Genomic DNA, 27,035 nt, shown 5'->3' with positions numbered 1-27,035 from the left:
AAACTGTATATTAATTGCAACAGAAACCATAGACCTAAAAATCTTATTTTTAATTACCGGAATGAGTGCAGTTTGATGTCGTGTTTTATATAAGCATCTGAAGTTCAAATTGATGTCCGAGTGAGAATTAGTATCAGCGACTTAATGGTAAGTCCGGTCACACATCCTCCCAGGAAAACAAAAAATAATATTTTCTTAAAAATAAATAAATAAAGTGAAACTAAAGAGAGAGAGAGAGAGAGAGAGGGAGAGAGAAGGGCAAAAAAAAAAAAAAAAAGAGGACCAAAAACACAAAGCTACGACCCGCCGGGCGGTCGGAGAACCTTCCTGCTTTATCTCTCCCTCCATCCCTGCCGAGTTCCTGGCCCCTCTCTGTCACTCTCCCTGGGAGCGAATTTCAACGAGCTTCAGGTAACTATGATGCCTTTTCGATCTGCACAACGTCCAATTTTGTTCCTCGGAGCCCCTTCTTCGTGTAGTTTTGGGTGGAATATGAGCCATTCTTGATTGCCGTTTCAGATTCAGTTCAATTCCGTGTTGGCTGCTCTGATTTCTGAACTGGGTCTGCAGCGGCAGCCCGTTCAAATGGCAGATTCCTTCTCGGAGATGGAAGGGATCTTTTTTTTTTCTTTAAGCTCCTTGTGGGGTTCTTGTTTACTGGCCTTATTATAGCAATGTGCGCTTTAGCTGGTGGAGCTGATGTTTAACTTGCCTTCTTTCGACAAGATTGTGTGCGTGAGCGTGAGTTTTTTTTCACTCGAAAGCCGTGTTTAGTTCAACAATTCTTCTTTCAGCAAGTGTTTCAATAGCTACGGGCGTACCATATTTATCTTGTCCGAGTAGGAAAGCGAGAGACTTCCGGCGCTTATTTCGGCTTTTGAATTGGATAGAAGAGCTTTCCGGTGTCTTCTGTTTCCTTATAATCATGGAACTGCTCTTGAGAGGAATGTGATTCGTGAATACAACTCCAGCTCCTTAGTAGGAAAGTACGTGTTCCCTGGCAGTTGCGGTAATTCTGCTATTATGTTACTTCTTTCGTGATTTGGCATACCGGTACTTAGTGGAGTACTCTCGATGTTGTTGTGTTCAGTGTTTTATGGAGTAGTGTTAGCTCTGAAGCTGTATTGCAAGACTGTTCACAATTCCTGTTGGATTCTATTATTCGCGGTTGTAACCACATGAATACTCACTATTCAGAGTCTATTCTCCGTTAAGATGGTTATGATTTGTGTACTGACATGAGTTATTGAAATGGCTTCTAATGGTCAGCTTTATTGACGTGATTTGACATTGAGAAACATCAGTTTCTCTAAATCAATCTGACATGCTTAAGCTCTTTGGCCTCCTTTACATGCTGAAACAGTGGTCTCAAATTTATAATTTGCTTCCTTGTTTTGGCCATGGCTTTTATGAGTTTGTGTTAGAGATTTATGTTTTGTAAATCTAATACTTCAGATGGTCCAGCAAACAATGGACTCTAAATCCACCGAGCGTGGGCATGGAAATATGGAATCTGACTTGGCTTCTGGTGATAAGCAGCTGCCAATTGCTGCAAAGAAGACGGCATTGAGAGAGTTGCGGAATGAGAATAGAATCATAGTTCCAAGCACGACCAAAAGTCTATCTTCTTTTAAAGACAAGGATCCGACCGGTGATCCCAATAAGGTTGCTGGAACAAAAAGACCCCCTCCCCAAACCTGCTCAGAATTTTCAGTCAGTCCGCCCCGAAGCGTCTCCCCCGGTGGTAATGCTGCTAATGGTCTTGTGTATGTCCGTAGAAAGTCTGAAGCAGAAACAGCTAAGAGCGGAATAGGTGACCGGACCAATACCACTCCCAATAATCTTCAGCCTGGCCCTCTGAGTACTCAAGAGGAATCATTGAAACAGCAATCCCAGATAAAGGAGCCAAAAATAGTCTCATATCCTGCATTTGCTTCTATTCCCTTTACTTCTCCGACCGGCTCATCTGCAAAAGCTTCGGTTCCTTTGCCTCTTGGAATGGCCGGCATGAAGATGGGATCATCAGTAGAGCCCAAGTATGGTTCAACTGCTCCTGCAAGTTCACCGACAGAAAATTCAAAGATGGTGAAGAATTGGGATTGGGAAGAGCGGTATAAACAGTTGCAGAAGTTATTAAGTGACTTGGAACAAGCAGATCATAAAGATTATCTCCAGAGTATGCAATGTGTTTAAAGAAACCATTATGAGATAGTTAAATCTTGCCTCTATTGGAATTTCATGGTGTACTCATTTACTTGTCTCATTTGCTTCTTTCAGTGCTTCGTTCACTCTCTTCGGTGGATCTTAGCTGGCACGCTGTTGAGTTGGAAAAGAGATCAATCCAGTTATCCCTGGAAGAAGGTCAGTTAACACTTTCCTTTTGTGGTCTCATCTTCTTTGATGGGATTCAAGAGATTAGGAGATTGATGATTGCCTGATAGATATCTTATCAGTGTGCAAGCTGCAACTTTAACTAGTGTGGGATAATGATTTCGTGGTTCGTTCTATTTGTTCTTTAATCATGTGAAGCAGTGCCCACCATTAGGCTTATCAAATTTTCAGAGAGATGTTTATTGTGCCTCACAAGATCATCAGAAATGCAAAATGGTTGTGAGATCTCGAAGGATTAGCCATCCAAATAGAACTATAAGCTGAACATATCGTTCTTGGAGATTCAATAATTGGTTTCCTGAGCACCGATATTCTTCTATGTTGCGAGAAATCCTACTTGCTCCTACGATGCACAGGGGGGGAGTAAATGCTTAATCTCAACTCTAACTGCCCCCTCTTTCCTTTTTGGATCGTAACATTTCTTGCTTACACATTGCAGCAAAAGAGATGCAGAGAGTCGCACTCCTGAATGTGCTGGGAAAATCCGTGAAGAATTGAAGGCATCCTGCTGCAGACTGCAACTAGTGTTGAACCAAGAGTTCACTTCCTCGGGTCTAAAGCGCATGGTTCATGGAGAAGATTTTGAACCAAAATACCACTGTAATATGAAGATGTAGACCAGAAAATCAACTCTCGAGTGCTGTCCGAGATACTTCTTAGGCTGTTAGAGCCGCTAGGTCATCCCGTCCTTTCTCTGTACATATAAATCTCATATGCTGCTTCTAAGCTCAGGTTTCCACTTTCCAGAAGCTACATTTTTACGAGCAGAAACCCTCCAGTCTTCTCTCGTTTTTTTACCCATGTGGCCATATCTACTAAATGTGTTTTACTACAGAGGTTTGACGGGATTGTGCGGACGATGCAATCGTCCTGTGTTTTCAGAAGAAATCTCGGCTGGCAAAGACCCGACTCCTGAAAAGGCTCATCATGTAGTGGTGGATGTGTCTGCGATGACTGTTCTGCCCTTCACCGGCTCCACGTAATCACAGACAGTGTAGGGGCACAAAGGGAACAGACGCCAACATGGGTAACCGTCCGTATAAACCGAAAATAACTGCCGCCTGTTCCCACCCCATTTTCTGTCCGCGGCTGAAGTAACCGCTCAGTGTCGGTTGGCTACAGTACATAAGCCCCACAGCACAATCAGTTGCACTCTTTCCCATTTCTTTTCAGTTCCTAAGAGCCCGTGTCTCTATAACAATGAATTACAATGGTTCGCAATTCGGTCTCTCCCCGTCTCCGTCTCAACAAATCCCTGGTTCCTTCTTTGCCTCCTCCTTACTTCTTGGTCCCTGCAGTTTTCTGACTCCCAAAAACCAGACCCAGAATACCCGTGGAAGGCGCTCTGGGCCGCTAAGGACTGACCTGACTTTGAGGCCACCATGTAATGTCGCCAGAAGGAAGAGGCTGCATGACCCCGAACCTGGAGAGCCTAAGGTCGCTCGGGAATGCCCTGAGTGTGGAAAGAAGTTCTGGTCGTGGAAAGCCCTTTTTGGGCACATGCGGTGCCACCCTGAGCGCCAGTGGCGTGGCATAAACCCACCCTCATCATCTCTCAAACAGCCTGGTTCTCCATTGCACTCGAGGCCAGCGACCATGCTAGCAGGAGAAGCTACAACTGCAGAGGAGCGGGAAGTGGCAGAGTCCCTCCGAATGCTGGCTGGTGATGATTGTGCTAGCCCCAGTGCCAGTGGAAGTAGCTTTACTTTCACTGCAAATAATCAACGGATCAGCACTTCCGGCAGCGCTCTGGCTGTAGTGGCAGAAAATGACAGTACTTATCCATCGGGATCGAGTTTCCAGTATGAGTGTGAGAGCTGCAAGAAGGTGTTCAGAACCCGGCAGGCGCTGGGAGGCCACAGAGCGACCCACAAGAACGTGAAGGGTTGCTCGGCACTTTCAAGAAGTGGCGCCACTGCAGCAGATGGCAGCAAGATATCCGCCGACTGCATTGAAGGCAAGAGGGTCTTCTTGCCGGAGAACCACCGACACCACTACCGGTGCGGCATCTGCCTGAGGACCTTTTCAAGTGGGCAAGCCTTAGGAGGGCACATGAGGAGCCACTTCGAGGCCAAGGGTCCACCAGGGCTTGAAGTTGAACCTCGACTCACTTTGGACTTGAAGTTGGGCCTCTAAAGGGTACCATTCACCAGTTTTGCTGGATTTACTCATATATATTTTGTGGCAAAAATGTGCATATATCCATGGCTATATTATATAGATAATATATATACATATATAAATAGTGTATGTATATGTCTACGTATATATCTGTACTGTATCAATCATTTGCTATTACTTACTGCATTTGTAATAAAACAGTTACACAAGGAAGTTGTCAATGTCGTCATCCAAAAAAAAAAAAGAATGTCCTCTTCAACTTCTTTGGTTCTTTCGTTATTTCATTGTCCCTTTCATTCTGTTGTCTTATGTTATTGTTCTTGTAAGATCCACTCAACATTTACAAGGCATAGCAGGCATGGTCCGAAACTGTAAGTCGAGGCGACTTTGTTTGTTACATATCACGCGAGTCGAGTACTGATCCAGATTCTCGGAAATCTCGTGGAGCAGACTATCTGGTTAAGCATGATCCACTGATGTTTGTCCTAGCGATGGATATACTCGATCCAATCTACTATTCCTAACAGTTGTCGTTTAAGCATCCACACAACCTATCATGCTGCGTCAGTCTTCACTATATATACATGATTTCCTTATTTATATTCTCTCATGTTTGGCAACGGACGAGATACGTTAACTAGTCAGACTACTCGAATACATATACGCATCGTATACAACGATGTCGATAATGAACAAGCACGGCATTAGGTGGATCATCCAGTCATTTTTAGACAACGTGATCGTGGCAAACTTATTGCTCGCTGCCACCTTCTTTATTCATTCATTCATTAGTAATGAAACATATAATCATTCTATAGTAATCCGATTCGATCCCTCCCACCACCCCAAAAAAAAAAAAGGAAAAAAAAAAGATGACGATGATGACGATGGCAGATCCTTTTCGAACCTTATTACTCAGCACATAATCAGAGAGATGACAGAAGTTAATGAGCTGTTAGATACTACAAATAAATCGATCATGCAGGGGGAGATTCTCCACCGATCATATGTATCACGGGAGATTCTTCATATCTCATCATAATCAGAGATTCTCCTTCAGAACATTGTAATTATAAAATCGGAATCTTCACTCGCCGATGTAACCAATTAATTAATGGTTATGATGCAATTATTGTTGTCGAAAGATATCAAAATTATGACTACAGGGAGTCGTGCAGTTCGGTAAACCGCATCACCAGTGTGCGCACTCTACCTGCAATATAGGGAGTTCAAAATATATTGGAAGCATTCTGTGGCCCAGGAACAAGATCAAAACTGACGTCCAAATAAAGATTAATTTCAACTAATAGACTGAAAACATTTAGAATCTCGGGTCTGTTTCTATCGCAAAGTTAATATAATTTAATGGTCTTTGGTTTGGAAAGCACTTCTAATGTAAGGAAGTCAGAGGATCTTGTGATCCGATGGATCTTTGGGTTTCTCCAATGAAATGTGCAATTGTTGGATCTCCAACACATCTTGCCTTTGATTCAATCTCCTATGCATATCCCATGTGTTGAAATGGAAGATCTGATGAATATCCCCTAACTTATTTTTTTTTTTTCTCAGTGGAATCTGAACAAATTAATAATGAGAGCTGTTGCATCCTCCGAATCGGCAATGCCGATTATCTATCTCACGAGTGGCAGTTTTGTAAATACGTGAAGAATAGGTGGCTTTTATAAACACAGTGTATCGGGGAAATATCCTGCAAAAAGTTTCGGAAGAGAAGAATTTTCCCATTAATAATATACACTCTAACCTAACAATAATTGGAATTTTCCAACTAACTTATCAAATTCATCACGGATTTATAACCTTAATATGCCCATGCTCGTCCTTTCATGTTAAATCTTGCGTCGTCGTCGTCGTTGTCGTGTTAAAAGTTGCAGGGGAAAAAAAAAAGAAAAAGAGAAAAGGAAGAAGACTGTATAGCCGATAATAAGTTTGTAAAACCATGATTATGCTTTCCAACTCCTTCCGAGATTCTTTTCTTCCAGTAAGAGTAATTTCTTTCTTTTTACATATAAAATTATTTATGTCAAATTAATATATAAAAATCATTGCTTTGAAGTTGCCTTTTGTGACTTCGTAATTATAATCATTTTTTCCAAGTTGACGAACCCACTTAAAGGTTTCTTTTACTCCTTTTTTTTTTTTGGTAAAAAAGAGTAATGATCTTTTACAATATTGCTCTCAATAGTGTATTTTTTACTGTTTCTGCAAGAGAAATGAATATTAAATTGGGTGGATATTACTAGCTTAAACTCGATAATTAGATTAAAATATAAAATAAAATTTTCAGTAAGAAATACTACATGCACATAATAATCAAAAAATAAACTTCAGTTCACGCTGATCTTTTTATTAAAATTAACTAACTTTAAATAATATTTCCCTTATCAAATCACTTGTAGTTAAAATGAGATGCATTAATGTCCTCATTTTTTTTTTACGAGTTTCATATAAATTGATATTGTATTTTCCGTAATTGCATAATCTAATTCGAAGGTTTCTCCTCATCACAATTTTTTTTTTAAATTTCTTTCCAGCAAACAACAGGAAATAAAAAAGAAAACCAAGAAAGAGAGAGACATAAGAAAATGCTTGGAAGCAATGATAATGAAACCCAAGTTGAATCTAGAGATCGATGATTACATAGGCTCGTGCACTCCACGTCCGTACATACTGTCATTATGAAAGACCAAAATAATTCATCAATAAACAATTAAGAGGTTTGACATTATCGATGGCTGATGCAATCTCGAAAAGCGTGCTTTGAACAAATTCAATTCCACAATTTAATATATAGAATTTTGATTTAATTTCTTGGTGTGATTTTCTGGTATCTATATGAATTATGACTAGCCATATATGCGCACTGTAAGGCTATTGCTAGGAATCGTATATGAAAGGAATTTTTTTTTTTTTAAAAAGACTTTTAAGTAGAAATATTTGAAACAGCAAATACAATTTTCATTATCGCCACACAAGTATCGTACATAATTAGATACAAATTTTCATTCCAGGGGTCGGAATAATGGAGAAGAGCATAGAAATGGTGCTTTGAAAGAGCGTCTTTTCATTCATAAGATTTTCAATACATTAACTTTCAAGTAATAGGGCCTTTTTTTTTTTTAATTACCAAGTTGTCGAGAAAATTTCTTATTCCTAGAAAACCTCTCGATGCAACACTAATGATACAAAATCATATGTAACACTGAATAGCATATTGTGAACTTCATCGGCTTTTAGCAAATCAGAATTGAAAGGTCAATTAATATGGATTTACGAATTTTACAGTATCACCTCATGCATCACTTTCATCGGTTCTACTTAAAACATTTCATTTTTGATAAACACAAATTGAGACACTTTGCAGTTTTAAGTACAAGGTTATTTGTTTCCACTATAGTATGCTGCTTCTATAATTTTTCCACGACATATACTTCATCAATGAGCCACTCCAAGTCATAAGTTCTACCTAATCAAGGACATCCTTCTTTCGATCCCATCCGAACCAAGTCTTTACCGTATACCCTAAGGTTGAGGCCTACTTCCTCGACCGGAGCTAATTCTATCCCATGAGGCTGAACCCCGAGCTTCAAGATCTCTTTAGGCGGTCTTGTTAAAGAAAATTTGCTTCGACTTATCATTTATAGAAAATTTTCATTTCATAGAGACAACATATATATAGTAATAGACAACGTTTTGAGCAACGCATGCCGGTCTTTGTTTTAATGGCTGGGTTGTGTTTTGGAATCTTTCAATTATGACAACATAACCAAATGAATCCTTTGATTTTTGTGGATCTTCTTTTAGACTTTTGTTGTTTTATTTTATCAATTCTTTTGAGGAATCATCAAGTTGAGACCCACCACCACAAGTTTCCAACTCGCACCAAGTTGAGAAGAGCTTTCATTTGTCAGATAAAACGACGACGTCATGGCGAAGAATCCACTCCTCTCTCCCATTGGCTCATTAGAATTTCTTTATATACTGTGTGGAAGGAACCAAGTGGGTGGGTCTGCCTCAAAATATAATTTATCCACTTAATTAATTGATTAATTAAATTACATTAATTCCTTACTGCAGAAAATTCATACTTAAATTAATACCGTCTAATGTTCATACTCCATCTGTGTGCCCATTAAGTTAATTTTATAGTGCACTTCACTCTTTACAATATGCATGGCTGACTTACGTCACGAGAAAAAGTAAATAAAAGCGGTATTTGTTTAAGGTATGCCGGCAACTTCCCATAATAAATTATAACTTCTCAATGTTGCATGACATTTCGCTTTCGAGTGATTCATCATAGTGATTAAAAAAAGGTTGCAAATGTTCTTCAAGTCGTGTAAACCTACCTTGTTGGTGAGTATATACGATCGATGGGAACTCCTACCTTACAACCATCGTTCATTTGGGTGAAGCAGGCAAGAAACCGTCGTTATCTCGTAAGCATGCATGTCGACCGAATCAATTATAATTATAGCCAGATTCATCAGAATATTCAACTACCGCTTTGTATTCATAAGAAATGGCGTAATCCTTGATTTTTCTTCAGCCTACGTAGAGTCGCGTGCTGTGTCAATAATGCTCGTTTAGATCATATCCTATGGCGGCTGCAAGCCTCGATATAAACTATTTGGATATTTTGGAAACTTAACTTCGGATAATCTTAAGCTCTTATGTGATCCCCCGATCCATATCGACACCTGAAAATTGTCGAGGGAAGACCTTGATGTGGCTAAAGGGTGGCTTTTCTCATTTGAGCTATCGACTATCGAGTCCCTAGTTATGTAAGTAAATAAGCACCTCGAGACGCTCCACCTTTCAGAAGTAAATCTTTTTTTACATCTTCGCGTATATGCATAACAAATTTACATCCGGATGAATTGCATACATAGAAAGATCTCGACGGTGATTGACTCAGCTCCAATTGTGTGTGCACGTTGCCATAGTATATTGGCGACGACTGATCGACTAATTGATGGTTGAGCTTATAATTAAGGGAGTTAATAACTCAAAACCCTATAACTATTTTTGGGATGTCAGGATTTAAACCCAAGTTTTCATTATTTGGTGTTTCCTAGAAAGCAACAGTGATAGGTCATGCTGGGTTTGTTCAAGCAATTGAATGTTTCAATCTCTCTCTCTCTCTCTGTATCTGCCCGATGTCATGAGACTCACAAGGATTCCACCTTGATTTGATAATAAAAATTTAATGGAAATGAGTCATTTTAATAACGATAATAATATGAATTAAAGCAAAACTCCAGTATATAAATAAATGTTTTCTACTATATTATATGTATGAATTTGTAAATATTGTAATTTCTGAGATGCGGGAAATCGAGAAGAAGAAGGGAAATGACCCCAAAAATTTTTTAGAGCCAGAGGCACATGGTAGCATGTGGGGGCATTACTGTAATGTGGCCAATATTCATTCCTCAAAGTGACCCTTTAGTAGAAAATAAAATAAAGAACTTACGAATCCTTTTTTTATTTAAAAAATGAAGATTTTTCAATTGAAGTTTCGAGATGGATTATAGATTAGTTCCGCGCGAGTTGAGTTTGTGCATACGTTTCAAGGGCTAATTGCTCCGTCAAAAATAAACGCCGCATCAGAAAACAACCGATTTTTTCACCGTGTCCCAATTAATGGGGTTTTTTTTTTTAGACTAGAATACGGATATTTTGTAAGCAGACAGTTTTGAAAATCCTGGCAATGAAGAGGATGATGATACACGGAGAGTAGCATTGTGCTAATTAAAATATTATCCATATTTAGGTATTGATGTTAGTTCAATTTAGAAAAATCGTACTGGAAAAATAAATCGATTAATGTATAATTTCATATATTATATTTTTACTGGTACAAAACAAGTTTATTTCTAAAATTAGAACGGTAAGGCTGAAATGTTTAGATTGAAATGTCAGCACTAGGTTAGTAAATGAAGTGGGACTCACAATCATAAATAATAATAATACATGGTAAGTGAAAGGACTAGTAATACGGATTACCCATGTAACATGGTATATATAATTAGTTTTTTGCCCGTGTAATGCACGGCCTTTCGGCGAGAGTGTTTTATTTATTGAGACAATTTTAAAAGTTTAATATCATAATTTAGATGTTCATTAAGTTGATATATATCTTCTATAATTGAAATGGTTCTTGAAACTTTCAGTCTTTCGCAAGCGAGCTATATATTGAATACCTCAAGCAAACTGTCAAATTAGAGGTTAACAAATCATAAAAAATGATCAAAATACCAAAATTACATAAAACAAAAAAACTTAGAAATTAAGAAACTGGAATAATCTAGTGATTAATTTTCAGTTTTAATGAACCTATAAAACTATTTACGTAATTACACACAAAATCATATATTACGCAATTAAAAATATCAATTAGACATTTACTTTTCTACCCTTTTTATTATCTTGTTGTCAAGTTTATATCTATGTGGATAACATTTTAATAACGTGTTTGTAATTGTATGTCACATATAGATAATGTTATATATTAATTAAACATTTGCATTTTTAACCTTGCATTATTTAAACATACTTTTCTACCACCAAATTATTGTCTTGTCAAGTTTCTATATTTATATATATGTGGATACCATTTCTATAATGTGTTTGCAAATGAGTGTCGCATATATATAATCTTAAATATTAATTAGACATTCCCCTTTTTAATCTTGCATTATTTAGACATTTATCTTTAACCATATTTATTGTCTTGTTGTGAAGTTTATATATATATATGTTGATTGATTAGGTCTCTTCCCATCATCTCATCCACCATGTACTTATTGCCATGAAATTTTCTCTATTTTATTGGGATCTTGCTCTTGCTATGATTGTCTATTAAGAGCAAAGTATTTTCTTTTTTCCTTTTATAAAACAGTGATTTTCCTCATTAGGAAAAAACAATAAATAATAATTATTAAAAAAATTTGCAGTAATTTGGTGCACCTGTCTATTTCAGTTTTGATGAGATTTCGAATTTAATTTTCCCTAGTTTAATATCTTGCATACTTTATTTTTCTTTAATTTGTTGGAGTGTATTACCTAATATACAGAAATTAAATGAACCCTGCCTTATCTAAGATCAAACCCTGTCGGTCCACTAATGAGTAAAACTCTCTAAATCGTGAATTTCCTCCATTGACAAAGGACTTGAACTTAAAACATTATTTAGAGAGAATAAGTATCCATCATGATCACCTTAATCAACCCATATTCACATTTTCCTTCCTTAATGTTAGGCCTTCTTAACAACCAAAAGGAAAATCTGAAATTTCCTTCTAAGTAATAAAATTATCTGAGGGCATTTTTTATTAGCTGGGAATCTTTGAACCAGTTCCCACTAATGTATTGGCAAGAAGTATTGCCAATTTCCCAAAAAAGAAAAAAAAGGGTAAATTAAAAAAAAACCCAAATTTTGTAAAATGTCTCAATTTTGTCCTAAATTTTGTTTTGTAACAAAAAAATCATAAGTTTTCTAAAATGTCTCAAAAATGACCTCCGTTATAACTTCCGTCAATTTTTGCTGCTGATAGTGGGTCCCTTTAACAGTCCACGTAGGTCACACGTAGGCTAGTGGGTCTCGTTAACAGTCCACGTAGGTCACATGTAGGCAAAAATTGACGGAAGTTATAACGGAGGTAATTTTTGAGACATTTTAGAAAACTTATAATTTTTTTTATTACAAAATAAAATTTAGGACAAAACTGAGACATTTTACAAAATTTAGATTTTTTTTTGTAATTTGCACAAAAAAAAAAAGAAACATAAACAAATGGAACGGTAATTAAAAGAATCTTGCCAATTCCCATAAATTTATTGAAAACAATTAATTTTTATATTGCTTTCGTGACGGAAGCGTGGAGTCCCCATCAACAACCGTCGGATGCAACTCCGGTTATAGCAAGGGCCGACGTCGGCCCAATCCGACGGTTGTCCGTTGTGCCTGACGGTTCTGCATACGGGACCACAAGATTTCTCATACTTGTAATAATAAATAGAAAAAAAGGAGATTTTATTAACAAAAATTGCATCACAGTAGGAATATATATATAGATATATATATAAAAATTAAGCAAAGCAGACAGACATCAGAGATTCCCAGACTTCTCAAACACCCGCCCTCTCCCCTCCTCCTCCTCCTCCTCCTCCTCTGTTTCATCTCCCTAGCTTTGAGGTTTCAGCACAGCTTCTCTAACTTCTAGTGCAGTACAAGGATATATTGCCTGTGTGTGATGAAGGGAATGATGATGGGTGTTGTTGTTTGGGGGAAGAGGAGCTGACAGACAAAAATCTCAAGAATCAAGTGGACAGGTAGTGGGCCCATACTCTCTCTGTGTGTGTGGCTAGGAGGAGATTCTTCTCAAAGAGGAGGAATAACTCCTGCTGATGATGATGGTGATGGTGATAAAACCATACTCCTCCTTTTCATGTGGATGGGGTTCTTATAGGAGGGATTAAGGCGCGCGCGCACACACACACAGACACACACACAGACACAGACGCAGACACTGCTCCTCTGTCAAAAATCTTTACTTGGTGGTGATGTGTGAGGTTTGTCAGATTTCTTGTTCTGAGACAAATTCCTCCAGCTCAGAGAGAGAGAGAGAGAGAGAGAGATCCCATTACTCTTACAGCAGAAAGTGAGCTCCTTTCTTTCTCTTTCCCATCTGGGTCTCCTCTCTTCCTGTTACCTTCTGTTTTCCCTCCATGTTAAGGTTTCTCCTGATTGGTTCTTGTGAAAAAATCCCGACTTTGTGCAATTCCAAAAACTGGTTTCACTGACCGTTTCAGCTGTCAGTAATCTACGGGTTTCTAAATTTAGACAGCAAAAGTAGTTGCTGAGCTCAGACTCTCATTCTGGTTGAACTTATCCACAGTGACATCATTGTTGCCTCTAGTTTCTCTTTGAGAAAACTTGTACTTCTTCATTATTCAATCATCATCATATGTTTGTTATTCACTATTATATATATGTATGCCTATGTCACAGATTGGAGCCTTTGTTTTTTTGCACACCGGCCGATTTCATACATTGCAAGCTGTTGTTATTTCTGGATAAGGTCCATGAGATAAAATGGGTGTTTTCCTTTCCTCTGAGATGTAAATTTTTATTGCAGTTGCTAAACAATTTTATTGACGATGATGTTTCTCCGGCCCAGACAGATCGGGACCTCGGACGAGGGCTTCAGTAATCCTCCCAGGAAGTTCCTCTACTTGTTCTTCATCTTCACCGGGCTTCCTTGTTTTGGGTCCTGACAGATACGTGTTTTTTGTGGCCGTTTAGTATCAATTGTTTGTAGAAGGAAAGTCGGTGATTTGAGCCAGAGTTGATTGCACATAGATGGAAGATGGTCCATTCAATACTAACGTTTCGGGGCTCTCAGACTTGACCATGGATTTGGATTTGATGGATGAGCTGTTGTTGGAAGGGTGTTGGCTGGAAACAACTGATGCTTTTGACCTTCTAAAGTGGGGTTCTCCGGCTCCTGATACTCTAAATTACTCTTTGGATAATCTACCATCTCAGGAGATTAACGAACGTTTGGTAAGTTACAGCAGCTCATTCCAGCAGACCATCCAAGAGGACGAATCTAAGAGAGACCTCTCGGAGAACCTGAACATCGGAGGAGTTGATGAAACGCAAGCTGAAGGTGAGGGAAGCGAAGTGGGCCGGAGATGGTGGATTGCTCCGAGCGTGAGCTCTGGTCCTTACTCAGTCAAACAGAGATTGATGCAGGCAATTCGGTACTTGAATGAGTGCACGAAAGATAAAGATGTTCTGATTCAACTCTGGGTGCCTGTGAAGAGCGGGGATAGGAATGTCCTGACAACTACTGACCAACCCTACACGCTCGATTCGAACAGCGAAAGCCTTCAGAACTACCGGAGCGTGTCTGAAGCCTATCAGTTCCCGGCCGACGAGGATGCAAAGGAATATATTGGGATGCCCGGCCGTGTTTTCCTAGGCAAGTTGCCTGAATGGACTCCTGATGTACGGTTCTTCAGGACCGAGGAGTACCCCCGTGTCAGCTATGCCCTGCAATGCGATGTTCGCGGGTCCCTTGCGCTGCCAGTCTTCGAACGGGGCAGCGGAACCTGCCTGGGTGTGGTGGAGATTGTGTCAACCTCTCAGAAGATCAATTACGAACCCGAACTTGAGAACGTCTGCAGAGCTCTTGAGGTCATTATCTCTCACATACAACTCTTCCTACCTTGCTGCATATCACTGGTACAACTTGAGCCCGCTTACTTATGTTTAATGGAGCATGTAATTAATTGCAGGCTGTTGATCTCAGAAGTTCTCCAAGCTTCAGCTCACCCAGTGTGAAGGTATACCAACTTACTTTTCTTATCAGTTCTTTCTCGGAAACAATCTCCGTTGAGCTGCCAATTTGTGAAAAGCTTATGCTTATAGGATGTGCATCTGCAACAGATGACGCCAAATCGTGATCTCTGCTTTCCTGTGATTTTGAGTATCTGAGTTTCCGGAAACTCATGCTTATTTCCCATCTCAAACTAAACTGTTGGATGAGGGATTTCTGAATAATGGTTAAACTTCTTATAGGCCTGCAATCAGTTTTATCAAGCTGCCTTGCCGCAAATACGGGAGCATTTGACCTCCATTTGCAAAGCTTACAGATTGCCTCTTGCTCTGACGTGGGCATCTTGCATCCAGCAAGGTAAAGAAGGGCGCCGACACTCGAGCGAGAACTACAATCTATGTGTCTCCACCGTTGATTTCGCTTGCTTCGTGGCCGATGAAAGGTACTCAGGCTTCCACAAGGCTTGTTCTGAGCATCACTTGTTGAGAGGCCAAGGGATTGTTGGGAGAGCCTTCATGACCAACAGGTCATGCTTCGCTGCGGACGTAACTGCCTTTAGCAGGAAAGAGTACCCTCTCTCTCACCATGCGAGAATGTTTGAGTTGCAATGTGCTGTTGCAACTCCTCTAATGATTACTTCTAGGGACTCGCCGGACTTTGTGTTGGAGTTCTTCTTGCCGAAAGATTGTAAAGATGAAGACGAACAGAATCGGGTGTCGACTTCGCTGTCAAGTTTTGTGCTGAGGGCATTTGAGAACTCACAGATTGTGTCCTCAGCAAGAGATGAGAATTGTAAGAAAGAAGAGACGAAGAAAGTCCCATCCTTTGTGTCAAGAGAAGGGTCTGAGGAGAAGGGGTTGTGGATCTCAAATATGATGGATGCCCAACAGAAGGGTAAAGGAGTCGGCGTCTCATTGGACTATCATAAGAAGCCCAAAGAAGAGTTTAAGGTGACGAATGAATGGGAAGAAACTCAGGTAGAAGTTCACCATAACTTTGAGTCTAAGCCTGGTAGTGAAGCTGGTGACGATAATTCCATTGGTGTGAGTGACCTGGTGGGTGGAAGAAAGCTGGTCCAAACGAGACGTGCGAGGACTGAGAAGACGATCAGCTTACAGCTTCTTCGCCAGTACTTTGCTGGGAGCCTTAAGGATGCAGCAAAAAGCCTTGGAGGTACAGAATATCTTTAACTAATCTCAGAAACTAGAAAGTTTTATGGAAGTCAGGACAACTTGAGAGCGTTTGTGACACCTTTGCATATACCATGCTTGGATCTTCTCCTCTCATTAGAGTATTTGTGCTAGCATGACATAAAATCGGCATCTGTCCTTCCCGATCAGTATTAGTAACGTTGCACTTACGGAACATTCCATCTGCAAGTTTTATGTCATCTTCTTGATAGTTCAGTTTCTCCAATCTCTCTACTTCTCAGTCCCGTTTGTGATTAATGCTCATCTTCAATTTTCGTCGCAGTGTGCCCTACAACTCTGAAACGGATCTGCAGACAACACGGGATCACCCGGTGGCCTTCCCGGAAGATCAAGAAAGTGGGGCACTCCTTGAGGAAACTCCAACTTGTGATGGACTCGGTTCAAGGAGCTGAGGGTACTATTCCGATCGGTTCGTTCTATAAAAGCTTCCCAGAACTCAAATGTTCTACAAATGAAGGCTTGAAGCAATCAAACCAGCCCGAGAATCTATGTGAGTCTACTGGGTTGAAATCATCTCCATCCTCTTCATGCAGTCAGAGCTCCAGCTCAACTACTTCTTGCTCGAGTGGAACAAAGCAGGAGTTAACTGGCACGAATACCCGAAGTTGTGGAGATTCTGTTATGTTGGAAGACCCGACTGGGATCCTGAAGAGAGTTCGGAGCGACGCAGAGCTACATGTTTCCACTCAAGAGGAACCGAAGCTCCTTAAAAGGTCGCAGAGCCAGAAGACACTGGACGAGAATCTGAGTCTCAAGAGGCTACCTCCTCTACTGAATTCCAATGGCCCAAATTCTCGAGGTGGGAGCATATATAGAGTAAAAGCCATGTTCGGAGACGAAAAAATCCGTTTCAGCTTGCAGCCCAAGTGGGGATTTCGAGATTTGCAGCTCGAGGTAGCAAAGAGATTTGGGATAGATGATGTTAGTGGGATCGATCTCAAATACTTGGATGATGATCACGAGTGGGTGCTACTGACATGCGATGCAGACCTCGAGGAGTGCGTGGACGTGTACAAAATGTCTCAGGTTCGGACAATTCGGATAGCTCTCCACCGTGTAGACCAATCAAACATCAGATATTCTTTCGGTAGCATCTAGCTTTGTCAAAACCACGACCGTCTTATGCGAGGAAACATGGTGTTCGGGTTCGTGGCCAGATTGTACATGTAGGGATGCTACAGAGTATCCGTGTTTGTTAGGGAGAAAGTTATATGTGAAATCAGTAGATAGGTCAAAATCAGTTTCAGGTAATGTTTTTCAAATTATCTGTTTTGCTGTAGAAAGCTGAGAACGTTAGTGTAAATTGCTGTTCCCGAATGTTGAATCTCGTGAAACAATAAAATTGGGGCCGTTCTCAGAAGCTTTTGCAAAAGATTGGTACGCGAAATTTGAAGATAAAATTAACGTCGAACAGAAAGATTACACGAGGACCAACTTCTGACCCTGTAAATTTATCACTTCAAACTCTAGAACACTGGTGAGGAAGATTCCAGGAGGCTAAGACAATACGCTGGAGATCATTAGGCAGGGCGAAATGAAGTAACTCGGTCTTCAAAGTTCATACAATACTTCCTGAAGTGCAGATACTTGTGAATGACAGTGCCAAACCAAAAAGCAGATGCTGGTAGACTAATACTTAGCTGTCTAGATTTCTGATCATCCCGATTATGAAGTCCCTTCTTCCCACTTCACACCTCAGAGTACACCCTAACAACAGAGAGAATGGTGCTTATTGGTTAGCTCATACAGAGAAGATCCATCAATGAAAGCTCTAAAACAAGATTGCGTTCAACTCCTTGGAAATGAAAGATTTCCCGTATAATCTCTCAGTATATTTAGAACTCATTATTACTTGCCTGGTTGTTTGGTAGACGCACTGGGAAGTACCGCAATGATGAGCATCAACTACACTGGCAGTCCAAGCATATCCCAACTTACCACTGAGCTCTGAAATCCTTATCCTGTGGGAGACAGGAACCACTAAGTTGATCGAGCAATAGCATCCAGATGGATATTCGACGCGAGTAGAATAACACGAGTGTTCCATATTGAATGCCGATACCTGACCAAGCCCCGCTATGGTTTGTTCATGTACAAAGGAGACCATCATTGGAAAGAGATATCAACTAAGTTGCATCCAGAGTCGGAATATCCATCATCATGTTAAGGCTAGGGCAATTGATCAGAAGATCTTGTGACCAAAGATTGAAGAAGGAAGCCTGCTGAGCAGACAGCTGAAGCCTGCAATTGAATCCAACAAAGTTGTCTGTGGTGGTGTTATTCCTCCTCATAATTTAGTAAATAGGTGTATAGAAGGAGCACGGCAGAGGCAGATGTATATGTACCTTCAAGCATTTGAAAAAAACTTTAACCCTTCTTCGCTCTTCTTGTCTGCGCACAGCAATTCCCCCAAGGTACAGAAGATTCCGAGTACTTGTAGAGACATAAAACTAATTAACCGTAGCCATCCCAATAGTCGACGGATTCTTTTGTCTTTTGCTGCATGCCTGATATAGTCCCTTGACCCCAGCCTTTTTCTACACGTTTGAGGGTTCTTGCTGCTATCCCACTTCCATCATCTCTGCATGAGGACAAGTGAATGATATAACCATTACTCTTCGGCAAATTTAAAAACATTCAACTTGGCTAACAAGATGTCATGTGCAATTATTATCATACTTTGTTGAGGACCATGCTTTAATGAAGAAGCAATGCTTATTTGTTAACCCAGCAGTATTTCCTGATCCTAGATACTTACTGAAAGCCTTATCACCATATCATCAGACAAAATATATCTCAATGTCCTTTGGACATCCACATGTTCAGTCACAACAGGTCAGACTGGAAATGACATCAGCAGCATATCCGAATACCGGAAAAAACTAATGGAAACACAAGCAGCATTTGATTCTGAAACTATATTCTCTCATGCATCAATACCTCAACTGACATCATTATTACTCGGTTTTACTATACTAGGGAATGGGCACAACATTTCACGGGAAAATGAGTTTTCCAGCTCAGCATTAAATTCATGATATGCACTGGAGCAAACTCCAAGTCACTTCCTCCTGATATAATCCTAGTATGCAATCAATTCTTTCTTTTCATGTCTCCTAGTAGAAATTCATTTCCTACCTTTAAAGTGGATCACACTAATTTTTAAGTAGACGACAAACTGAAAGCAACATCGGCACAATTTAGAATGAAATGAAAGCACAAATATCCCACGGCAATACCTGTGGACTAGGGTCCGCCAGCTGCCTTTACCAGAGTCATCTCGTCTTCCTCGAGATAATTTATCCTTGTTCATATCACTCTTATTAGCAACCTTCTCATCAGATGCCATCTCCATCATCATTTCTGCAAGTTCATCAGCATCATGCTTGTTTCCCTCACGATTCAATCCATCAATCACTGGCATGAATGCTGCAGGATCAAATCGATATCCTTTACCAATCATCATATGAAGAATGCCACTAGCATTCTCTAACTTCTCATTTTTAGATAGCTTTTCAATTAGTTCATTGTATCGGAACTTTTCCACATCAAAGTTTCTTGCCAGTGCAGCTTTGAACAGCTGTTCAGCTTCTTTGATTTCCTCTCCAGCAAGTAACTCATCGAACGTTAAGCTATAGAGAGGTTCCTTGTGTCCACATGTAGTGTGAGCTATATCAAACAACTCTTGGGCCACTACTAAATCTCCAGCCTCGCACACAGCCTTGATCAGTATTTCGAAGGTGGCAATATTAGGTGAGACCCCCTTCTGGAGCATTTCGTCTAAAAGAGCACTTGCATCCTCGATTCTCCCCACTTTACATAAGCAACTGATAAAATTATTGTAAGTGCAGACATTAGGACGTATCCCTCTTTCCTTCATTTCATCCATCAGTCCGTATATTTCAAATATTTGATTCTTTTTTCCCAGACCCAGGATTAATGAATTGTAAGTTTGCAGGCTCTTGTTGCAACCCCTCTTCTCCATATCTTTAAGTACGCGAAAAGCAGACGATATCTTTCCCTTCTTACAGAAACTATCTATAAACGTATTGTATATAGCGATATCAGGTAGCAAGTCTCTATTCATCATCTCAGCAAACTTCTTCTTAGCTTCTTCCAGCCGATCAGCCTTGCATAATGCACTGATCACAGTGGAATAAGTGATCAAATTGGGCATGCATTTCTTTCCGTTGTTAGTGTCATCAACCAAGGCAATATATGAATTCCCCAAGTTACCAAGAGCAGCACTTCCATGACTCCACATCCCATTCAGAATCTCAATTGCCTTGTCCAGTTCCCCTCTGAAACACAAATCATCAATCACAATATTGCAGGTCACAGTATCTAAACCGTAGCCTTTCTCATTCATTTTCCCGAGCAACTTTTCAGCTTCGGATGTCTTACCCTCTTTCATGAGGCTGTGCAGCAAGATGTTGCAAGTATGGATATTTGGTAGACAACCATTCCTCGTCATGTCGTTGAGCACTGTTGAGGCTTGCAGTGCCTTCCCTTTACTGGAATATCCTTGGACTAAAGTGGTATAAGTTATTGTATCAGGAGAGACACCATTGTTTCTCATTGTATCCATCACCCTTTTGGCATCAAACAGCATACCGTTCTTACAGAGACCATCAATCACAATGTTATACGTATAAATACTTGGCTCCATGCTATTTTTCTTCATCTCCTCAAGCACTAACCGAGCCTCCAACAACTTCCCTTTTCTAATTAATCCCAGTAACCATATGTTATAACTCTCCAAGTTCATAAAATCACCTTTCTTCTTCATCGCATGGACGAGGGTTGTCACTTCGTCCCACATCCCTTCCTTGCAGAATCCCTCAAGCATCAAATTATAAGTTACAATATTAGGCCGAGGCAGCCCCAAGTGTACATCTATCTGCATGTCCCTGAAAATCCTGGAAGCTTCAAGAACTTTGCCTGCCCTACAAAGAGCTGATATCCTGGAGTTGAAAGTAACGATATCTGGGGACAAACCATCATCTCTCATTCTCTCAACCAATTTCTCAGCTTCATCTGTGTGACCGTACTTACAAAAACTAGCAACCAAAGTATTATAAACAACCCTATTCGGCACGAAACCCCGACTCTTAATCTCATCCAAGTATATCAAAGCCTTCCCTGCTAACCCAGCTCGACAATATCCACGAACCAGAACTGCGAAAGTATACTCATTTGGTTCGCAACTCTTCTCGGGCATTTTATCGAACAGTTCCTGTGCATCATCTACACGACCTACATCACAGAGCGCACTGATCAACAGATTAAAAGTGTAAGTCTCCGGGTCTACACCGCCAAAAATCATATCTTTATACAGCCACATGACACAGTCCACACGGTTCTTCCTGAGACACATTTCGACGAGCACGTTGTATGTATGAACTCGTGGCGGGTCATCAGGAAACTGAGCCCGGAAAGACTTGAATTGTGAGACGGCCTGGTGTATAAGACCTGATCGGGCCAGAAGCGTGACGAGGGAAACAATCGGGGAATTGGGGCCTTTGAGTGGCTGTAAAAGAAGAAGTTGATGGAGGGAGTCGAGTTCGGGGAACATCTTCGCATCGATTAGGATTTGGGAGATGATGGGCACTGATCGGAGGATGGAGCGGTGATGGGAAGGGGAAGAAGGAGAGATGGGAGACGAGAGGATGCGCTTGAAGAGCTGCCATGCGAGGGCTGGGTTGTTGGTGTTCTTGAACAGTGCAGCGGCGAGCTTCGCCGTCTGGTCCATACAACGGTCAAGTCTCTCTGCTGGAAATGGCGGGAAGAACGGGCAAAGGGCTTTGGCCGGAGAAACGACAGGATATTATAAGGATCTGAACGGTCGAGATTTAATCTGAATAAAATCCAACGATCACAAATGTGAAATGTAGGACCCGACCAAGATGTCACCGGTGACTTATCGAGGTTCGATAATGTACCGATCGGGCCCAACAGGTGACACTCATCGTGCTTTCCTATTGCTAATTCACGTCAGATGTGGACTTCTTCACAGCATTTAACTGTTGCAATTGACTTGTTAATGTGAAGGTTTTTTATGAAACGGATATTGAGAATACCAAAAAAGATATATACCAGAAGATCATTTACTTGAAACAAATGGACTCGGACCCGAATCTGACCAGAAAGAGTTGAGAAGAGTACAATGATGCCTCAATTGCATAGTGGTTGATCTCTTATAGTCTAACTCTCAACATATACCTGTATCTATATCTATATGAAAGCATGAACATAGTGGACCTGACAATATGGCATCAAAATGCTTAATTGTTAAATGAAATTTTCTCTTTTTTAAAAAAGTTTATAATAATTTTTAATAAAAAGGTTCCTTTAAATTTTGAAAAGATATGATAAAATTCGAATAAAGCATAATATTTTTTTCTATTTTTCATGAGATACTATTAATTATAAAATATTTAATAAATCACAAAATTTTGAATTTTTAAAGTTCAATAATATTTGAAATTTAAATACTAGAATTTTATGAATTTTCATAATATTGATCAATGAATGGAATTTTTATTTTTTTAGCTTTTAAAATTTTTATAAGAATTTTTAATAAAAACAATCTATTTTAGATTTTTTTAAAAGATTTTAAAAAGATTCTTTTAATAAAATAGATTTTTTGTTTACTCTTAAAAGATGTGTTATGAGATATGACGGGGTATTTTTCTTATTTTTTTTATCGGATCATGTTAGTTGCATAATATTTAATAAATCACACCTTTTGAATTTTTAAAATTTAGAAACGATTTTGGATTTTTTGAATTTTAATATTGAAGATTAAAAATTAACATATTGTGATTTTATGAATTTTTCAAATATTGATCACTAAATGAAAATTTTTCAATTTTTTTGGATTTTTCTACTTTTATAATAATTTTTAATAGAAACTATTCTTCTTAGTTTTTAAAAGATGTTTTATGATAAGATCCGAATAAAATATAATATCTTCTAGTTCAATATCAGTGATATACATCTGATACAACATATTTTTATTTATTGTAATAATTCATAACAATTTAAAGGCGCGTATAATATATATTAAAATTTAAAAAAGAAAAGAAAAAGGGATTGTGTTCAATCCTGTGCAATACACGGATTTCATGACTAATATCAGGGGTATAGCCACATTAGTGCTAGGGGGTAATTGCCTCCTTGGACTTTCAAATTCTTTAAGATTTGTCTCCAAAAATTATAAATTTTCAAAATTTTGTCCTATAATATGTATGTTAAATTATTATTTGCCCCTGATGTAATGTATTATATATATCAAATCATTACTTTGCCTTCACTGGAAGAAAATCCTAGCTCCGCCTCTTACTGATATAATATAAAGGGGAGCAGTGGTGGGTCTAGCTATGTAGCCTTTGAATGTTCAGTTTCTAAATATAATTTTCTCAATTTTCTTTTTAAAAAATAAGTATTTAAAATTTTAAAAGCATATAGATATAGATCTGTGGAACTTGTCATTGTTGTCTTATTTTTTGAGATTTCTTTAATGAAGATTCTATTAATATTTAATTTTTAAAATTTTAAAACGCATGAATGTAGATTTGGGGAAGCAATCGTTATTTCCTTGATTTTTTTTTGCCTTTTCAGAAAACGATTTTTTATCTTTTTTAAATTTCAAAACATATAAATATAGATTTGTGCAACTATCTTTATTTTCTTAATGTTTTGAGCTTGTTTTAGAAGATCAATTTCTAAGTTTATTAAAACATATAGATATAAATATACCTTTATTGGAGCAGTCATTATTTTCTCAATTTTAAATTTTTTAAATTTTAAATTAAAGAAAATCCCCACAAAACAAATCATATAAGATCTTACTTTCTTTAAAAAAATTAGATTACATTTTTCATAGATATGATATGTTATATATTAAGCAAATCATATTACAGGTTTTTTTATAGATATAGATATAGATATGATATGTTATTTATATATAAATAATGGACATATCACACATAAGATGTTACTGATCTGGATTTGAAAACTTTTTTACTTTTCTCACACATTAGCTTTCATAGAATTTTAATTACCAAAAAAGAAAATTCGGTAGAATTTTTTAGTTCTCTAATTTTTGTATGTTGTTAACGTACGACCCGATATAACGTGGTTGGATTTTTTTTCTTTATGTAGAATACCTTTCCAAATCAATGGACATGAGTTTTGAATTTTTTTTGTCTCTTTTATAACTTATGAACTAATTTTTTACTTATCTTATATCTGTGAAATTAAATTGTCATTAACCTTATATATGTAATAATAAAATGTTAATGATTTTAAATTACTATTTTCACCAATTTATAACAATATTTCATGTAATAAAATTATAAAAAAAATTAAAAATTTATGTTATATTCTGTGTAATGCACGGACTTACAACTAATCTATATATGCATATAAAGACGAAGTGAGCCTTGCAAATGGCCTCAAAACGCTTGGTTTTGGAATGACTCCTTTATAATCCCCGAATAGTAACTTGTGGACGCTTTAATGAATGCAACAATTTTTACTTCCAGAATATCAAGTTAAGTAAAGGTTCTTCTGCTAATCGAATTTTCTCGATTTTTTTAGTTTTTAAAATAGATATTACGGTAATCTCTTGTCGAAGGCAATGCAATAATTGTATTTGGAATCACTGGAAAAATATAAATATCAAACTATTATTTATCTCTTTGAATGGGATTCGCCATTAGAAATTGATTTAAATGGACGGGAGAGGGAGCAAAATAAGTGGAATTTTAGCACAGTCTAAGACGTTCAGCCAAATGCAGAGCAAAAAACGTTCAACTGACTTAAGCGCTTTAGCTTACCGAGTTTCTTGACTAGGACTAATGTATTATCTAATTTAGCTCTGAAAAAGTTTCTTGCCGAGTTTCATTTTTTATCTTTTTATCTTTTTTTGTTGTTGCTAGATTTAATGAGATTAGTGGTGTGAGTTCAAACATTTTTTTTATTTCATACCTTTTTTATTTAATTCTTAATTATAATTCTTAATTGTGTGTTTGCATGTTCCAATTTGGATCTTTGACTTCTCAATATATTTTTTGCTTTCTTAAAAGTTATTTTTATTTATGTATTATTTATTTATTTATTTATTTATTTATTTTTATGTTTATTTTGTGTACTAATTTGTCGTTTCCTTTTAACAACAATTGACGAAGATGATTTTCCCGTTTATCGGAGACGAAATATAAAGTAACTTTGGATATTGATTTTTATTCTCTCGATGGTGGATTGAAGAAAACGAATATGTTCTTTTCTTCAATTTTTGTTTATTTGTTTTTCTAATATGTTTATTTATTTATTTTTTATACATAATCTTGACAATGTTGAATTTTTAAAAATATATATTGATTTATCTTCTTTTATGTAGTTTTTCTTATCTTATTTGTGAAATTGAATTACCAATACTTTTAATATCTAATAGTACACTGTTATTGATTGTAAATTACTATCTTAAAAAATTTATAACACATGCTTTTCGTAGAATTTTGACAGAATCAAAGTATACGAACATTACATGTAGGAATCCATGACAACGGAAACCCAAGGGAAAAGGAACACAAACTATACAAAGGAGATCGTTCGACACATCCACAGTAAATGACACACAAAACAGAATGCCCTGCTCGGATTTAATGACACCCAACACAGAATGCCCTGCTGGGATTTATGGTTGTCTTGTATATGGTTCCTGCAAAATCAACAAAAAGTAAATGATACACAAAACAGAATGCCCTGCTCGGATTTAATGACACCCAACACAGAATGCCCTGCTGAGATTTATGGTTGTCTTGTATATGGTTCCTGCAAAATCAACAAAACTTTAATCAATTAGGTTGATTTGAACTAAAGCCGATTACGTTATGAGGTACGAGCATCGGGATTCGCAAAGAACACCCATATGAAGCAAATGTCGAGCTGATAGCAAAGTTTGTCTGGCATCTTCCAAAATTTAAAGCAAATGTTGAGCTGATAGCAAAGTCACTACCGGTTAAATATCAGAGTGAAAATTGATGTCAACAAGGACTTACACTATGAGTAACAAAAACAGGGTCGGAAATCAGATGCGTAACAAAAACAGAGCCAAACTTAGAGACACAAACAATCAGGATCATGGTTTTTGTGGTTATTAGTGCCACGTTGATAAGGATTTGTCGAAGATTTGTCGTCATGGTGAAGACTATAGCCAGACTTGTAACACAAATGGTTACATGTAACATGGTTAGCCTTGTTATGATTCCCAATGATTTTACACTTTTTTGGTTTTTACGCGAATTCTATGATTATATCTTATCACGGAATGAACAATTTTTTTTTCGAGAAGGTGTGATTAACTAGAATTAACAATAACAATGCAATACCATGGCCGTTTATTTACGGCATTCTGTGAAAAGAACAAGAAATCTTCTCTAGGCAAATTAAAGATTGAAGTTACGACTTCACAGTTCAAGCTAGAGAGTTAGTGCATGTGATGATATCAATATTCAAAAAGTGAAATGATACAAAATCGAAACTATTGGGTTACGGTGCAAAATGGTTTAGACGAGGGTTTTTCAGGGGGTAAAATATAAAGTTTCTAAATCAGAAGAACAAGAACATATCGCATTCCACATTAAGGTGATTACAAATCTGTCATAAAATGACGGAAAATGCAATCTTAATATGATCGTCTAAATATTTAAAACTAGATGTATAGCCCGCGCATTGCGCTGGCATCAATTTTATTGAATTATTATCAATGCTTTTTATATAATTTTTGTGAGAATTTATTGATGAAATTCACATTTCGTACATAATAAATCATATATATATATATATATATTTCTCAAAATAATTATTCTGGTAATAAAGAACACAAAAGTAAAAAAGGATCACATAAAATTATGGCTGGAGAAAGAAATGGGAGAGG

General features: G+C 38.0%; 4 protein-coding genes across 13 annotated transcripts; 3 read left to right on the top strand and 1 right to left on the bottom strand.

The window, feature by feature from the left end:
- Positions 1 to 205: 205 nt before the first annotated feature.
- LOC116194981 lies at positions 206 to 3,188 on the top strand. 3 transcript variants are annotated; one of them, XM_031523924.1, is made up of 5 exons: positions 261 to 411; positions 795 to 986; positions 1,456 to 2,176; positions 2,278 to 2,361; positions 2,831 to 3,188. In XM_031523924.1, exons 3-5 carry the CDS (start codon positions 1,456 to 1,458, stop codon positions 2,887 to 2,889), a joined length of 864 nt encoding a protein of 287 aa, XP_031379784.1. In that variant the 5' UTR covers positions 261 to 411; positions 795 to 986; the 3' UTR covers positions 2,890 to 3,188. The 3 variants fall into 3 exon arrangements, with proteins under 3 accessions (XP_031379782.1, XP_031379784.1, XP_031379783.1); XM_031523923.1 differs by having other exon boundaries at positions 795 to 1,009; XM_031523922.1 differs by lacking the exon at positions 795 to 986 and having other exon boundaries at positions 206 to 411.
- Positions 3,189 to 3,431: 243 nt separating this feature from the next.
- Positions 3,432 to 4,791, top strand: LOC116194980 (zinc finger protein ZAT3-like). Its single transcript, XM_031523921.1, has one exon. It carries the CDS (start codon positions 3,592 to 3,594, stop codon positions 4,525 to 4,527), a length of 936 nt encoding a protein of 311 aa, XP_031379781.1. The 5' UTR covers positions 3,432 to 3,591; the 3' UTR covers positions 4,528 to 4,791.
- Positions 4,792 to 12,639: 7,848 nt separating this feature from the next.
- LOC116195260 (protein NLP2-like) lies at positions 12,640 to 17,450 on the top strand. 7 transcript variants are annotated; one of them, XM_031524319.1, is made up of 6 exons: positions 12,640 to 13,196; positions 13,674 to 14,025; positions 14,113 to 14,737; positions 14,839 to 14,886; positions 15,122 to 16,052; positions 16,353 to 17,450. In XM_031524319.1, the coding sequence occupies exons 2-6, from the start codon at positions 13,898 to 13,900 to the stop codon at positions 17,186 to 17,188; spliced, it is 2,568 nt and encodes an 855-aa protein (XP_031380179.1). In that variant the 5' UTR covers positions 12,640 to 13,196; positions 13,674 to 13,897; the 3' UTR covers positions 17,189 to 17,450. The 7 variants fall into 7 exon arrangements, with proteins under 7 accessions (XP_031380179.1, XP_031380175.1, XP_031380178.1 ...); XM_031524315.1 differs by having other exon boundaries at positions 12,640 to 12,867; positions 13,674 to 14,737; XM_031524318.1 differs by having other exon boundaries at positions 13,720 to 14,737.
- Positions 17,451 to 17,940: 490 nt separating this feature from the next.
- LOC116195262 (pentatricopeptide repeat-containing protein At2g17140) lies at positions 17,941 to 21,902 on the bottom strand. 2 transcript variants are annotated; one of them, XM_031524320.1, is made up of 4 exons: positions 19,330 to 21,902; positions 18,436 to 18,671; positions 18,153 to 18,356; positions 17,941 to 18,051 (listed from the first exon to the last, which is right to left on the bottom strand). In XM_031524320.1, the coding sequence occupies exons 1-2, from the start codon at positions 21,840 to 21,842 to the stop codon at positions 18,545 to 18,547; spliced, it is 2,640 nt and encodes an 879-aa protein (XP_031380180.1). In that variant the 5' UTR covers positions 21,843 to 21,902; the 3' UTR covers positions 17,941 to 18,051; positions 18,153 to 18,356; positions 18,436 to 18,544. The 2 variants fall into 2 exon arrangements, with proteins under 2 accessions (XP_031380180.1, XP_031380181.1); XM_031524321.1 differs by having other exon boundaries at positions 18,153 to 18,331.
- Positions 21,903 to 27,035: the final 5,133 nt, after the last annotated feature.

The sequence above is a fragment of the Punica granatum genome, chromosome 2 (assembly GCF_007655135.1).
Source record: "Punica granatum isolate Tunisia-2019 chromosome 2, ASM765513v2, whole genome shotgun sequence".
Classification (NCBI taxonomy): Eukaryota; Viridiplantae; Streptophyta; class Magnoliopsida; order Myrtales; family Lythraceae; genus Punica; species Punica granatum.
Note: the sequence above shows the minus strand (reverse complement) of the source record. Positions and strands in the feature narration are given on the sequence as shown.